This window comes from Aspergillus welwitschiae (assembly GCF_003344945.1).
Source record: "Aspergillus welwitschiae strain CBS 139.54b unplaced genomic scaffold BDQ94scaffold_2, whole genome shotgun sequence".
Lineage (NCBI taxonomy): Eukaryota > Fungi > Ascomycota > Eurotiomycetes > Eurotiales > Aspergillaceae > Aspergillus > Aspergillus welwitschiae.
In genome coordinates, this window is record NW_020798696.1 from 324,035 (window position 1) to 339,931 (window position 15,897).

The following is a 15,897-nucleotide window of genomic DNA, read 5'->3' on the forward strand; positions in this document are numbered from 1 at the left end:
AAAAAAAAAAAAAAAAAAAAAAAAAAATCGGTGGTTTATGATGTTGCAACACAGATACATGCTCCCGGGAACAATACAGAGCGATAGAAATTCAGTGATCAACAGGAATAATTGTCAGAATCGGGGCTTATATGTTGTCCCACGAGACTTGAGCAAATGCTTCCTCCGTCTCGACCAATGTCTTGCAAGGCCCCAACAATTCCCGGCTATCGATGAGGGTGTCAGTCTGGCCAACAGTGGCCCAGATTTTCTCAGGCCCAGCGACTTCCCAAAATCTCATCATCAGGCCCAACTCGGTTCCCCACTCCGCAAAGAGAGCTTCGTAGTCCGCAAAGGAGATTGGCAGAACCTTAACCTGATCCTCACCCTTTCCAATGGCTTTTGCCCATGCGGAGTAGTAGTCCTGGACAGTATAAGAAGTGGTGGTTACGATGACATACTTGGCCCCACTGGATGAAGCGCCGAGTTTGCTGGTCCATAAAGTTTGCCCATCATTCTCGACTAGCCCTGCAACAGCAGTACCAACATTAGACATCGCACCGAGGGAAGCAATCCTCGTCTGTGCAGACACTGGAGTAAAAGCGACGAATTTGCCGATCGAATTCTGTTCAATGCGGGTAAAAATGAGTTTACTGCCATGGCGACAAGGAGAGTTCCACGGGGAGGGCGAACTTACCGCATATACGGGAGCGAAAGGAGGATAGAAGAGGTTGGACGTATAGAAAGTCACCCAGAGGAAAACCGTCTTTGATAACAAAACCTGGTCCTGCTTGATGAACTCATCCACCCTAGCCTTGGCAGCAAAATGGGGCACCACAACCGCCCCGCTGGAGAGTGTGCGCGAGTCGGGAAGTGTACTCCAAATGTATAGCTCCAGACTCGGAGTCTGAGACGCAGCCTGGGCGAGGTTGACCCCTTGCTGATACTCGATTTCCATGGCTGCCTCAGGCCCGACCGTTGCGAAGGGCTCAAAGAAATTGGTAACGGCATAGATGATACTGACATCGGCAAAGGCCTTTACCAGGCTGGATTCGTCATTCAGGTCCGCAGCTACCACTTCAATCCCTTTGGAAGCGAGATCCTTGGCCTTTTCGCTGTTGGTATTGCGTGTGAGCGCCCGAATCTGGAAAGAAGGGTTACCCTCCAGTGCAGAGATCACTGCACCACCCTGGGTACCAGTTGCACCGACAATTGCGACGATCTTAGGCATTTTGCTTTGTTCCCCTTTTTGTGATAATGACTTTTTAGGAGTGCTCGTATGAAAGAATGGTGTATGGGAAGACAAAATTCTGATATAATTTTCCCCACTTCTTACTGTTCTGTATGGACTAGAGCTCACTCTTATAGATATATTTGTGATGACGTACGTTTTGGGGTTATCAATCGGTGATGTGGCACTTTTGGAGAGAGACCTTGGCTCATTATTAATCATTAGTTTCTTCCAGTTGCGTGCGAGAGAAGGGTGCCGAGAAGGGGTTATAGTAAGTTAAGCCTCAGAGATCCAAAAAAGTGTGCTGCCGAGTTCCGTCCACTATCAGGTACTTCTCGGGAAAACCTCCGAGGCATGGCTGGATTTGTATTTTCCCGTAAACCTGGAGACATTTAGGGAGCAACAACTTACCGAATATTGGCCTCCACTTTACTGATTTGCTTAATAATGTAGTTGATGGTATTTAGTCAGTTAATAACTACCATATTACTTTTCGGCACATTCCGCTTCCAGAATCTCAACATGACCGTCAACGCAATGTGCTTTACCCTAAAGACGCGGCCTTCGACTTACAATACTATTTGTCGAATCATATGACCCTTGCTGTCGAGAGATGGTCCTTACATGGATTGAAGGATTGGCGGGTAGTTCAATTCACATCTAGCGATGCACCGTTTGTGGTTGGAGCTATGTTCACCTGGGATAGCATGAATGGCTTAACTGAAGCCTGCAAGGCTGAAGACTCCAAGGCTATATTTGAAGATGTTTCGAACTTCAGCGACAAAGAACCAATCATACTGTATGGGGACGTTGTCGAGACATGGCAGCGATCAATCTAGGGGTTCAGTGAATAGCTGCTGAGGAAGTAGTAATGGAAAGGACGGTTAAATAGGCTCGACGAATACATGATTATAGTTGGCAACCAACTGTGTTCATACTCGGTGGCATCTTAAGAAACCCGCTAGCCACAATGATCTTTGGTACATGACTGTGGCTCTGTATAGTTATCAAATGGTCTGGACATATCAATTTCCCAAGTTGCTTATCCCGCGTACCCCGCTCAACGAGCTACTTTTGTGTAGAGCCAACAATTCTATCGGAAGTCCTGACCGTAACTACACCTGGCCAAAGAAAGTAAGTTATCTGGTGAAGAGGAGCAGCCAGTGTCAAAGGGGAGACTTTGTTGACCATCTGGTGGTGACGTCATGCACAGGTCCTCGACGAGTAGATTGCGTCTAGAGTAAGTGCGAGATCCCCATGGCATGCTAGACACATAATTTACAAACCCCCCAGCAAAAAGCGATGCTGTATATTATTGTGATTATTACTGTATTAATAACGTCGACTCCCGTCAACCAACCGAACCTACGAGTGCGCCAATGACTCGCTCCCCGGTGAGAAATACTCCAGCAGGCGGGGAAAGTTGCATGTTGCCGCCGTGTGCCAGTTGTTCCCGGCACAGATTCATCAAGTATTGGTAATCACGATCAAAAGCTAGGATGCATTTGCTTTCGCGTCCCCATGGTACCTGGAAACACTCGGAGACTTTTACAAACCAATCTCGCACTGATGTCACAATGTCGGCCGCGCCAAGATGAACAAAAAAATCACGCAAGCGTCAATTTCGAGCCGTTTCTATAGCCTGATGGGTCGGCCTTTTTAGGCGTTTTGGGGAAAATGGTTTGGGGGAAATAAATTTGGAGAATTCAGGTGACGTGGTTTTCCAAGCGAGGCTTAGCGAATGGAGCTTGGAGGAATCATTTGGTTCGCAGCAATGAAGGTCAAATATTATATATAGTCCTCATATCGACCGATCTATCTTGACCTTTTATACTCTAATCATTTCTACCTACCTGAGTCTGCATTATGGAATACAACATCCTGATCACTGGTGTTTCCGGTTATCTCGGAGGAACATTGTTGAATCGGCTAAAGAATGCACCCCTCCCAAAATACCACAAGTTATTCGCGCTTATACGGAATCCCGACCAAGCCCACGCAGTCAAGCAATATGCTGCTGAGCCCTTGGTGTTCGACATCCATGATTACGAAAGTGTACTAGACAATATTCAGAAGTATAAAATCAATGTCGTATTCTCTTTGGTCGATGCATACAGCTCTACATGTCAAGAGCACTTTATAAGAGCGCTGAGCGAACTGAAGAAAAAGACCGGGCAGGTGGTGCACTTTCTGCATGTAAGTATCCCTGCCGATTCCTGTTAACTTAACTAATGCTTGCCAGACCAGTGGAGCCAAGGCTTTTTCTGATCATGCGGGTGCTCCCGTTGATAGGACCATTCTTGATACTGAGCATAGTCTGCTTGAACTGCAGAAGTCGCAACACACCGATCTCCCCGCATTACAACAGGTATATCATGTTTGTTTTGCTTATATACCTCTGTGTCTGACTAGTACAGCTTGTGGGTGCCAACACGAAGATTGTTGAGCTGAGCGAAAGTCTGGGTGTTAGAAGCTATATCTTCTGCCCTTGTATGGTCTGTAAGTATTGCTTTATTATACTTATCATGCAAGGGACTTCTTTTTATCATAAGCAGATGGCAAAGGTGAAGGATTCGGCAACCAGGTCTCTATTCAGACTGTTGCTATAGTTAGTACTGCTAGGGCTACGGGACACGTCCGCAACCTCAACGAGTCCCAACAGGCGGTAAGTGACCTCCCAATAGGCGAGAGAATTGTTTTGACCGGTTTTAATCCTGGCCAGTGTGTCATGTGGTAGATAATGCCTTATTGTACATCGCCATTCTTAAGAAAATACTCTCGTCCGAGGACTGCGACCATGGCCAGGAGGGCTTCTATCTCGCATCCAGCGGCCGGGTTGCCTGGAAGGATGTTTACGCATCCATCGGGGCTGCTTTGTTCAAACGAGGTCTGATAAAAGATAGTGCTGTCCACCCCGCCGATGAGAAGGTGCTTGCCGCAATGGCCGAGACACTCAAGTCGTCAACGGATATGGTGGCTCCTCAATTGAGTGGAGAGTGAGTGTACCTAGACCTCATGTTGAGAACACGAATTAATGAATTGTAGGTGCACGTTTACGGCCAAGCATGGTTATGAAATCGGATGGAAGCCTTTGTTCCCGCCGGACCATATTTTCGAAGTCATGGACGAAGAAGTTAATCTTATTCTTTCGAGCAACGCAGATAAATCCGAAAGGACACAGAGAAATGGTGCTTTCTAATGGTGCTGCTTCGAAAGTTAGCACATGACCATAGCGACCGTGCCCGCCTCTGTTTTCGCAAACTGATTCCTGATCATGTCAGGGCAGGTTGCAGAGGAGATAGGTCTTATTCGACTTGGGTCGAGAGTCGAATCGTTTGATCAGTCATATCTTTTGCCATGGAAATTATACCTAGTCATGCAATCTCGTGCGATGCATGGACGGTTAATTCTTCTGTCTCTCTTGAAACAACCAAATAGCTTTGCTACCGTAAATGAGAGTGATGTCGACTGCTCCAAGGTTATGTGTTAGAAGGGACTGGATAGAACCATGATGGCCGCATTTAACTACAACGTGCAATAGGGTCCGGACATTTGAATCAAAATCCTTCCACCTCATCCGTAGGTTCAGGCTAGTATCTCTATCTCGTATCACTTCTCATACATACTTCTCAGGGGGCTGCGGCCCTGAGAAGCGGGCTATATGCTCAGGAATCACCACGGAATCAAAGGGAGACAATCCTCTGCATACTGTACGAAGGGCAACATGGGATGGGTTAAGAAGAATGGGCGTCATCAAGCCTTTACTGTCCTAGCAGACGTACACCTACCAGGACTCCGTAGAGAAGTGTGATCCTCTCCTGCTTTCCGCCCGACAAAGGCCTGACCCTTCATCATTATCATCGGAGTTGTCATGGCTTAGGGGGCAGCAACGTTGTCTGGCAGCGAATGAAACGATGGAAAAGGATACCAAGCCGTGATAGAGGGGAGGAATCCTTTATCAAAGGGAATTAGACAGAAATTGGTGGCATTTAATGTAGTGACTAAAAACTGAGGTCCTTCATATACTTGATGAGTGCCATCTTAGATCTGCGAAAAGAGAACTCGTATCTAAAATCACATACAGTGGTATGTCAATAGTTTGCGTTGCCCCACTGTACCAAACTAGACTAGGCTGTGCGGTAGACTTGCCTGAACAGGTTTAGACTACCGGTACTTAAATAAGTAACCTACCCGAAGTATGGTTGTTTTTCTTTACCTGGCGAGATATTGGATCACCAATTGAGCTCTGATCTCAGCCACGGAGGTCGCAGTGGGGCTTCTCACTCCATACACTCGGGAACATTTGAAATCAACTTGGAAACTACTATCATTTCAAATCACCGGATACTTTCTCGGTGACATAATTGCCCCGACCCGTCGCTTATCCACCGCTCCTCATGTATGACGCTTCCTAGGACCACGGGCACCATCCGCCCAGAGTTGGCGGCCGGCCCCCATACAAATCAAGGGAAGGAGGGGTTAGGTCCATCTTGGCGGAGTCGGCGTAACCACCACCCAGTCCTGTAGAAAAAATGGCATTTACACCCCCTTCTTGGTCTCGATGGCTGCGTTAGTAGACATAAAGTTTGCTATCTAACTAATTGCTATCGAGCCTGTACGAGGGTAGTAGGGTATTTATGATTGAAACTAAGCCTTCTGGTATACCGGATCCGCTCCATATCAGTGGTGATGTATAACATGCATAAATACGATATGATTGATATATATACATATATATGTATGTATGTATGTATGTATGTATATCAATCATAATATAACTAACTTCTGACCCTAATAACTGACCACCTTAACCACCTTACTAATAATAAGATCTATCTATATAATACTAGAGTTAAGTCTGAAGTTAGCTTTAGTTAAATGTTAAAGGGTACGCCCATGCGGTCAAATGGGGTTGGGAACTCCTTGAGTCTCCACTAATGACTAGGCGTCATCAACAAAAGCGTGAATATGAGGGAGCTCCTCATTTATGGTATTTCTGATCTTGGTAAGTTCCATATTGAGGGTCGCTGGATCAGCCATAGGCTCTCTAAATGACCTTTCGTGTGACATTCTGTAGCATTATTATCTTCTGGATAGGAGAATAGGTGTTCTAGCATCTAGGGGTGGGCGAACGGCGGTTTATATCATAAAGTGGCCTCGCACGCGTGAAATTCATAATAGTGTTACTGCATCCCTACATACCTTATGATGGAATTCGATTGAGCCGGCTGCATCTATATATAGTGTAATCCGTCTGTCCTTCGCCCTTTCCGAGTACGGACTACGTTTACATTAAAAGATTATAGTAAGAATCTTAATATTTTGGTTTCATATATAGGCAGTAATGTTGGATCAAATGCTTACTTCTATTGATTACTTTGTGAGGAGTCAGGGAAATCAACTGATCAACCAACCAGTGTTCTGTACCTAGCAGGCCTTGTCAGGGCAGAATTATCACTGTTGCGGCTGTCCATAATGGCCATAAAATCGGCTTCAGTTCGGAAACCTGAAAGGTAGTCTTGTCATAAGGTGCTACTGTATCTAAACATCCATTATGCTCAAGGGAAGGTGATCAAACCTTTGGAGGACTCACAAAATCGGAAGATGGAATGTTTCAATGACGACAGGATACTAGAAGAACAATGGAGATCCCTTGAAGACCATGCTATAGTGCTTGAAACTACGCAGGATGGAGACTGTTACACTGATATTCAAAAATCGGCGCCCGGATCTTCTACTCATTCCCTTTGTTTGCTTGCGTGTCCAAGGATGCACTGCCGATATGGACTGGCTCGCACTCACTATTTAGCAACGGCTTCAGCCAGTCGGTTTTCTGAACCTGTCGGAGGGAGGACTAGCGCGGTCTTAGCAACGGATTCGGAAAAAAAAAAAAAAAAAAAAAAAAAAAAAAAAAAAAAAAAAAAAAAAAAAAAAAAAAAAAAAAATTAACGAATTTTAGACCCGGGCGCCGGTTCTGAACTTGAGTGTATAAGATCCAGGAGATTGTGGGTTTTCAGGCTGCGCCTGGCTGACCAGGTAGAACTGTGGCAACAAGACCCTACTGATTCGCCCCCGTGTTGAATCTTGAGGAACCAAGTAATTTATCATGTCCTTTGAGAGAAATACGTAGAAACAAATTTCATCTCTCTCCCGTACTCTTCTTTTGCCAGGGTACTAGAAAATATAGAAATTAAGACTAGGAAAGTGCATTGAAATCTAATGATCCCAAAATCCTAGGAAGGTAACTCGGCTTGACGCATGCCCTAAGGCAAGTGTATTTGATCTTGTTGTTTAACAAGAAGGACTGGCCTCGGGAGGTAGCCATAATACTTGTTTCCCATTTAAAGCTATCCATGCACACTGTAGAGAGATTCGTGGGACCATGTTGAGTGAATTGGAGATAGGGTTGCCACAGCTAGATTGAACCTTGAACGGTCCTAGGTTGGTGCAAAGATAGGAGCTATCTTGCGAAAATTCGAGTTCCGTGACAAGTTAATTAGTGCTTAAGATTTCTTGTAGAGCGCCTGTGACTGGGTCCCAGAACTGTACTATTTTATTATAAAAGCCGGATACTAGCAGCTGATTATCAGAGAAAAGGCCACTGCCTGAACGGACCTTGAATGATTCTTGAATAACTGTTCTAGAGTTCCTGTGGCTGGGTCCCAGAGCTGTACTGTCTTATTAAACGAGCTGGACGCTGTTAACCGGCCATTGGATAAGAATGCCACTGAATGAACTAGGTCTGTATAGCCCTCGAGAGTCTGTAATACTGCGCTCCAAGTTTCCTGAACCTGCGGTAACTGGTATATCCAATCTGGAAGCTCTGGATGGAACAACCTGCGAATATTGCCGTTCGAGGTGCAAATACCAGCCCTGCATAATAAATCTGAAGTGATGCTACATCCGCTATCTGGTAATTTTTTTAGGACAAAGCGCTTTGCATCATGCAAAAATTCGGCCAGGGGAATATGAAGATCATCCTATACCAATCAGATTCATTCAGGAGTCACTGCCCACCATATACATAATTGTATAAATGTGCGGAGAAGATCAAGTATATTAATCATTTCTGACACTAGCCCCAGCAGGCTCATTGCTTCTATCTAATGAAGAAAATATTTATGGAGGAACAGTTGCATACCTTTTGTATTTAAAGATAAAGCGTGGCTACTTTTAAGATAATGCGTCCAGTAGTAATAAGAGTATTATAATTCTGATAGTAGACATTCGTGAATATCTAGAGGATCAATTTCTGTTTTATATACTCCGGGATCCTGCTAGATTACAGATATTTCTTCGTAGCAGATACTGCATACTTCTTAGACAAGTTAAAATATCTTTATTTTTAGATAGCGCATCTACCCGGAAGTTAGTTATAGTTTAGACCAAAAATTCCGGAAATGAGAGATGGAGAATCTTAATAGGCTGATTTTTATTCCTGGAGATACTAAGAACCAACCGAAAGGAATCCAATCAATTACTAATCTGTTCCACTTCTATCTTGAGAAACACAGATAATGTATCTATAGAAAGCAGAACAGCAAGAAGGATAATAACTTAAACAATATTCTGAAACTCTTGTAGTAGTTACTGTTGTTCTTTCTTATTATTCTCTTCATTATCGAGAAGTCGTGTCAGAATTGGTAGATATATTTTATTTATTCTACACATATATTTAGCTTAGCTCTTGAGAAGCTCTGTAAACTAGTATTTAGATTTCTAATCTAGATTTTTGATGTAGCGGCATATAATAGTAACTGAAATAAACAGTAAAATGTATATCCTATTCCTGACTACTTCTTGGGTAATATTATTACCAGGTCAGTCCCCAGGAACTTTTCTATTATACTAGATTTTATTAAATTGATATTATAAGAATGATTGTATGTTGTGCTTTATTATCTCTTCGGTATTTATGAAGGGCTAGATCCTGATATATATAATTTCTGATCTCTTGAAAAACTACTTAAGATTGATGGGCAGCTCTGCTGTTTGAGTACAAGCACTCACTACCACCAATAGACTTCCGAGTCAATTTCGGATTCTTTGCTCAACCCAGACTGCAGTGCGACAAACCTAGCTATTGGATCATGTGGGTCAATTTTGAAGTGATGTCAGTCAGAGGAGACTCGACAGATACTTGGATTCATATTCACTTTCAGGTTTGTGGCGGCTTTCACCTGTGGCTGAGCTCTCTGGAGAGAAGTTGAATGAGCATAGTTCTGGTATCTCCAGTTACACAGCACCTCCAATTAGTATCTCATACTATTTTGTGGCTGACATGAAAGCAGTAACTGAAGAAAGGGGATCTCCGACATCGCCAATGGAGCCGACGACAGCCGAGGATCGGCAATCCCGTGACAGGCAGTAAAACAAGCTAATGACCGGCTAGCTCCTGACCGCCTCCAGAACAGGCTAGGCAGCAGGCGCATCACATGCAACCGGAGGAAAAAAAGAGTGGCGGCCTGAAGTCGGGGGCTTCCACGCCTGCACGAAACAATTAAAAGAAAAGTGACGCGCGCAGAACCATCCATCAGTTTGCCATTTGGGAAGAAAAAAATAATGTGAAAGTGCCGATCGCACTCCAACCTGCCTCATCCCATCACCATGCCACTGATCTTGCTCTCCCTCGTCTTCTTTCGTGAGATCTGGGATCGGGTGTGACGCGTTGTGATCGTGGCTGGAGAATATTAATGCTTTACCCCGCCGGGCCTTCAATAGAAACAATAGGGACTTTCCCCTCCACCTTCATTGTTGTCGGTGTCCACCTCCTCATTTCTTCCCATCTCTTCTCATCGCCTTCTATATATTCTCCTTCGCGCCCTCTGCTCTTGCCTCTTTAAGCATCTCAGGAGTCTCAAGCATTTCAAGCATCGCAAGCATCGCAAGCGTCTCAAGCATCTCAATCATCTCAATCATCTATCAGACATAGAACTTCTGCGGTCATGGGGAAATTCCCTGCGGCCATCATCGTCGCCAGGTATATCCACTTTTTCTTTTGATACAACATCGAGAGCTAACTCCTTATCTTTGTTCAGACATGGCGCTCGCTTGGATGTAGCGGACAAGAATTGGCATCTCACTTCACCTACCCCCTATGACCCTCCCCTCTCCTATGGCGGTTGGCTACAGTCGCGGGCTCTGGGGGCTCGCATCATCGAAGCTATCCAGTCTTTGGACGACTCACCAGACTCCACAACACAAGGAGATAACAGTGTCAAGTCGCCTTCCGACCGTCTACAAAAGCCAAAACCGAAGCGCAGAATCATCATTCACACATCTCCCTTCACTCGATGTCTACAGACAGCCATCGCGGTCAGCTCAGGGATCTGTCAGAATTCGGGCGAGCCAGAGTTCAACCAGCTATCGAAGGTCCCCGGCTTAGTTCAGTCAAATTCGGATTCCGCCTTGACCCCAGGACCCATTACATCAAGCGACCATCGATGTCTGCTACGGGTGGATGCCTTCCTTGGAGAGTGGCTTTGCCCTAGATACTTTGACGAGATTATCCCGCCGCCAAATTCGGATCGCATGATCACTGCTGCAAAGCTCGAGCTGCTGCGTCGCGAACATAATTTCGTTCCCGAGGCGGACATCGTCCCCAGACCCTCCGCTGGCTTTTTCCCTGGTGGCTGGGGGAGTGCATCTACTCCGGTTTCTCCCGCCAATGATGTGACAGCGAAGTTAAAGACGGAGGCCCCACCCAGTACACGTCAGACGCAGGCACAAAGGTCCCGCGCTGGCAGCTGTGACACGTTCAGCGCTGCTGAAACGACTCGCGGACGGCGGCTGCTCAGCAAGATCAACACAAACCTTCCCTCCATTCCGGATGCCGCCTACGTGCCTCCAACGCCCAGCTATGCGATTTCCCCGTCGGACCCCATTCCAGCTGGGTATGTAACGCATGCTCGGGACGCCTGCGTGAAGATCGATTTCCAATGGGACAGTATGCACGGGGAGCAGAACTGGGGCGATGGAGGCCAGTACGGCGAAGAATGGAGTACGATGCATACGCGGTTCAGCACCGGGCTCGACCGCATGATTGCGTGGTATCGAGACTACGAGTCAACTTCTTCCGGTCGGCCCCGACGACATTCTCAGATGCTCGACAGTTCTGGCGAGGCCAGTTCCCGTAATGAATCGGATGACGATACGGAGACGATTTTGGTCCTCATTACGCACGGGGCGGGTTGCAATGCATTGGTCTCAGCGCTGTCCGGGGAGCAATCCCAAGTAAATTTCGGCACTGCATCTCTCACCTTGGCGGTCCGCAATGATCACATGCCCGAAATGGTTCAAGATAATACCATTGGCGGACCAGTTCAGACGAAGGGGGCCAACGAGCCAGCCAGCGTGGAGAATTATGCCATGAAAATGGTGGCTTCAACCGAGCATCTCCGCATCGCTGGCAGCACGTCACGTGTCTCTTCTCCGAGCCAGGTGACCTCCCCCTCAATCTCGTCCTACCGGAACCGCCTTGCAAACCGCCCATCCATGTCACAAGGCATGTTCATCATCGGACCCTCGTCGACATCTGGCCCCGGCACTGTTCCTTGGAATGCTGAGCGACCCTCTACGGCTGTCACTCCTAGGACCCCCGGGCTTTGGGGGTCCAGCGCCGCCGATGGCCCAGAGGACGATATCGTGCCCAACTTTGGCTGGCCTGCCCCGGCGCCATCGGTGCCTGGGGAAAGCTCGCTGCCGGCCAAGGTGGAGGAATCGACCTCTGCCAAACAAGTGCCACAGCGAACGCTCTCCCAGCGCGGACTTTGGGGTAGCGCACCGCTCAGCAAGGACCGTGAAGCAGGACACAAGCGTCGCTGGACTGTGACTGAACGACGGCCATGATGATACCCGCTTAAAAAAACATATTTTGTAACTTTCGGATTTATTTCTTAGGCGTGGAGTTTGGGACAAGGCCATCTAGCTAGATTGCATAGTATTTGGGTGTGACATAGCGGTTCCTAGCTGACAGGAGTTGATGAATATACCCACTTGCTCTTCAAGATAACAAGTTATTCAATGATCATCAGTCGCATACTGCATTTACAAATGACTTCTACGCATAAGCACACTAAGTTATAGTTAAATTCCACTTACTACTCCACAAAGGGTAAGCCAACCCATTATACTTAAATAATCACAAGACCCGGAATCAAATTCCATTAATAATCAACACACCTCAACTAGAATACAATAAATAGTACAACATCTCTTCACATCCTACTCAACAAACAGACCTCCTCCTCTCACCTCACCCCTAACATTCCAAAAATAAGTCGTCTAATACAACAACTTACACTCCCAATTCTCCGGCTCATCCGGATCCCCCTTCCCAGTATACTTGGCCTGGTACGGGTAATGACAAACAGGCCTCTGTCTGATCACCTCATCAGCAGTGGTAATATTCTTCCACACCGTGGCAACAAGACTATCCGGCGCCGTGCCATTCTCCACCCACGCCATCATGGCCAGAACCACATCGTGCTTCGCATCCCGGTACCCGGGGACACTCCACGTCGAGGTATTGATGTAGGCTGCTTGGTCCGCGCCTGCGATGTACCAGGGGGCGTTCATGTCGGTGGGGGTGTTGTAGCAATGCCTTTTACCACATTTCAATTAGCATAGATCTTCATAAGGGTATATTGTTAACTGGGTCAGGGCTTACTCCATTCCCGGAATCAAAAACAGGCGATAGAAATCATCCACATCATCCACGCCGTTCGCCTGCACGGCGCTCTTCGCCTGATCGTAGTAGAACGTGCTCGCTCCGGGAGAGACATAACTATCCGACAGACCATGGTAATGGATGAACTTGCCTCCGCGTTTCTCGAACTCGCTGATATCGTATTGTCCAGCTGTTGCGTTACCGGGGTTCAAGTGGTCCGCTAGCTCGACGGTACTGAAATCCAGATCCTGCCAGACGAAGGAATCGCCCAGGCCCATGAGATCACGCAGGAACCAGTACTGCTGGGAGATGGTAGACTCCTCGCCAAGGCCGATGTTGCCGTCTAGCCAGGAGGATTCACTTCCGTAGAAGAGGTGGCTGTAGACAAAGGTCTGGTTGGTGTCGACCCAGTCGTTGTAGATCTTGTACAGGGTGTTGAGTTGCTCTGTGGTAAGGCAGGTGTTGGGCGCGCTGGTGGAGTTGCAGGCGAGGGTGGATGGGTTGAAGACGCAGCCCTCGGGGTTCGAGATGATGGTGTCAACGAGGCCGTCCTGCGGGTCGCACTGGCGGAGGACTTCAGCGGCCAGGACGGGGAACATTTCCTCGGGGATGGTGTGTGAGCTGTTGGCCGGGGCTTGGTAGGTCGTTTGCTTGAGGTTGTAGAGCTGTTGGTGTGTGGTCCACCAGGCCGGGGCACCCGCGATAATTCCGTCGTAGTCGTCGGGGTACACTTGCATGTTCTTCATGCTTTGACGGCCTCCCGTGGAGCAGCCGTAGAAGTAGCTGTAGGCGGGACCGCTGCCGTAGCGGCCGGAGATGAGGAGCTTGGCAAGTGTGGTGGCGCCGTGCCAGGCGCGGTAGCCCCAGTCGATTACGGCTTGCGGGCGGCCGAGTGCCCAGGTGCCCGCTGTGTCGATGCCTTCGTGGCCCAGGTTGCTGGAGACGGCGGCGAAGCCGTAGTGCGTGCCGGTGCCCTATGGAGGTATTAGTGAGTGCGTTGGGTATAGGGATGGGTATGGGAGAGAGAAGTACCATGTCGACCCAGTTGATGCCGCCTCCTGCTGCTGCGGAGCTGGGGTGTGTCAGTAAAGTGATGGTGGTTTAGAAGGGAGATATTGGGGAGGGCGTACAGCATGCGTCCGTTCCAATTGTATGGGAAGATAACGCCAACCAAGTAGCTGGAGTTACCCTCGGATGCGACGTTGACCTGCACGGCACACGACTCGGGCAGGCCAGTCGGGTACTCGGAGGCGGAGGTGTAGTTCATAGGGTTGAGAGAACCACCTTCTGGCACGTAGGTGGCCCATTGAACGCGAGCTTCGGTGCCATTGGCATCGATGATTTTCTGGAATGCAGATGCAGAGCAGTTGGTGCTGGAAATCGCAGTGGCCGCGGTGAGCCCCATGAGGGGAAACGCCGCCAGAGGGATCTGATACCTCATGTTGTGATGAGGTGCGGTCGATTGAATACTGGAATGAGCTGCTGATGAGGATTGAAGACCCAGAGGGGATGTCTGCTATTTATGTGCCATTGTGGTTATTGAGCAGAGGTAGACGCGTCATATCCTCTGCAGAAAGACGGGCCGAAGCATCGTACGGCATAGAGGTGGATGATGCGGTGTTGGAGTGGTGAGGTGATCATCAGGCACGTTGCTGAATTGAGAGGTGAAGACCGAGGAGGGATATGAACTCGTTATGACCGATACTTGGCATTATGGAGTTAGTTGATATGATGCGTCCCATTCTCTTGTGGTTTATGGGTTTATGGGGCAGTGCTTCAAATAGTCAGTTCAACCTTGTTGGTAAAATTGGACAGGTAGTAGCACATAATGTTACTTAATGACCTTCCAGTCGAGCCCTGGTGTATATAATGTGTGCAACACCCTTGAATAAACTGTCTGGGCGTACCCCAGATGGTTAGGGTGTAGTTACTCCAAAAGAAGCTTCAAACGGGGAGTGGATCTCCGATCTGATAAGGCGGCGCTGCGGAGACTAGTCTACTTCAGGCATGGATGATCACCGTGGAGATACCATCTGATGCAAGTGGAATTACTCCAGCAGGGCATAAGGAATCAGTCTGCTCGTCACCAAGCTACAAAGAGACTAGCTGCATAGCTGATACTTGCGATCGACATTACATTACCTGATCACATCCAGCATTGCACGATCATTCGTTGTGCTAACTCCGATGCTAATGAGCTTCTCTGAGCTTAATTCGCCGGTTTGTCCGATTCCTCTCCATTTGGAGCTTAGTTGCTACTTCATCGTTTAGGCATCAGAATAAGCATACACTCAAGCTCTATAAGCGTTGTATATCCGCAGTAACAGATCGTCAGAGGTAGATGAACAGACATCCCGCAGTGGAGATCAAGGTACCACCTGCGCTGCGGTGTCCTAGCCTTATCGAGCCTGTCCGGATGGGGATACATCGCAGTATTGCGAAATCTTCATGAGTTCTGCTCTGGAAGAGATGGCTCTGAATTTTTCTCACTGCTATGCTTGGACATATCTCCTTCAATCCCACACTTAGGATGATGGCGACTCAGTTACAGCTCTAACTAGAATTTTGAAGTGAAGGGATCTCCAATGCCAACTATCGAGATACGCCCGTACCTTTGTAAGTTGGAAAATCTGGTACATTTATCAAATAAGGTGAATAACTGGGTTATATTAAGGAAGCACCAAAGCTAAGTGTATTGTGGTGGCTATCTCCGCTGGAATAACTGAGAGGAGAGGTTATTGCCGGTGAGTGTCGACTAGGGGCAAATGTTTACTCACAATCTTTGAAAGCACAGCCTAGTCAATGCCATCTTCTAATATTTATACTACGTACATATGGCACTGTCCTGCGCTATCTTTTTATGTCCATGTACTCAGCATCGACGCAACGACTGCACTGGAATATCTGATTCTGTCTTCCAGTTATTCCCCCAATCCAAGTATAAACCATGGAGATTATAAAACTCCCTCGGAAACAACGTGCCCAGGAAAGGCCCAGAATCTGGCCGCCTGAGCTCCTC

General features: G+C 47.5%; 4 protein-coding genes across 4 annotated transcripts; 2 read left to right on the forward strand and 2 right to left on the reverse strand.

Annotated features, from left to right (window-relative positions):
- Positions 1–127: 127 nt before the first annotated feature.
- BDQ94DRAFT_165548 (uncharacterized protein) lies at positions 128–1,210 on the reverse strand (the record flags this gene model as incomplete). Its single annotated transcript, XM_026770340.1, has 2 exons — positions 128–604; positions 677–1,210. The coding sequence occupies 2 exons, from the start codon at positions 1,208–1,210 to the stop codon at positions 128–130; spliced, it is 1,011 nt and encodes a 336-aa protein (XP_026631425.1).
- Positions 1,211–3,076: 1,866 nt separating this feature from the next.
- BDQ94DRAFT_165549 (uncharacterized protein) lies at positions 3,077–4,409 on the forward strand (the record flags this gene model as incomplete). The annotated part of the gene is made up of 6 exons (XM_026770341.1): positions 3,077–3,406; positions 3,453–3,578; positions 3,628–3,709; positions 3,766–3,875; positions 4,016–4,206; positions 4,256–4,409. 6 exons carry the CDS (start codon positions 3,077–3,079, stop codon positions 4,407–4,409), a joined length of 993 nt encoding a protein of 330 aa, XP_026631426.1.
- Positions 4,410–9,741: 5,332 nt separating this feature from the next.
- On the forward strand, positions 9,742–12,251 carry BDQ94DRAFT_133832 (uncharacterized protein). The gene is made up of 2 exons (XM_026764365.1): positions 9,742–10,190; positions 10,249–12,251. The coding sequence occupies exons 1-2, from the start codon at positions 10,156–10,158 to the stop codon at positions 12,056–12,058; spliced, it is 1,845 nt and encodes a 614-aa protein (XP_026631427.1). The 5' UTR covers positions 9,742–10,155; the 3' UTR covers positions 12,059–12,251.
- A 242-nt stretch (positions 12,252–12,493) lies between these two features.
- BDQ94DRAFT_179544 (Tannase/feruloyl esterase) lies at positions 12,494–14,351 on the reverse strand (the record flags this gene model as incomplete). The annotated part of the gene is made up of 4 exons (XM_026773410.1): positions 14,009–14,351; positions 13,911–13,950; positions 12,879–13,852; positions 12,494–12,812 (listed from the first exon to the last, which is right to left on the reverse strand). The coding sequence occupies exons 1-4, from the start codon at positions 14,317–14,319 to the stop codon at positions 12,494–12,496; spliced, it is 1,644 nt and encodes a 547-aa protein (XP_026631428.1). The 5' UTR covers positions 14,320–14,351.
- Positions 14,352–15,897: the final 1,546 nt, after the last annotated feature.

Excerpts from the sequence above, each read along its gene's own strand:
- BDQ94DRAFT_133832 (XM_026764365.1), top strand. The coding sequence starts at position 10,156 with ATGGGGAAATTCCCTGCGGCCATCATCGTCGCCAG. Across the intron at positions 10,191-10,248 it reads GCGGCCATCATCGTCGCCAG|ACATGGCGCTCGCTTGGATG; the intron begins GTATATCCACTT and ends ATCTTTGTTCAG.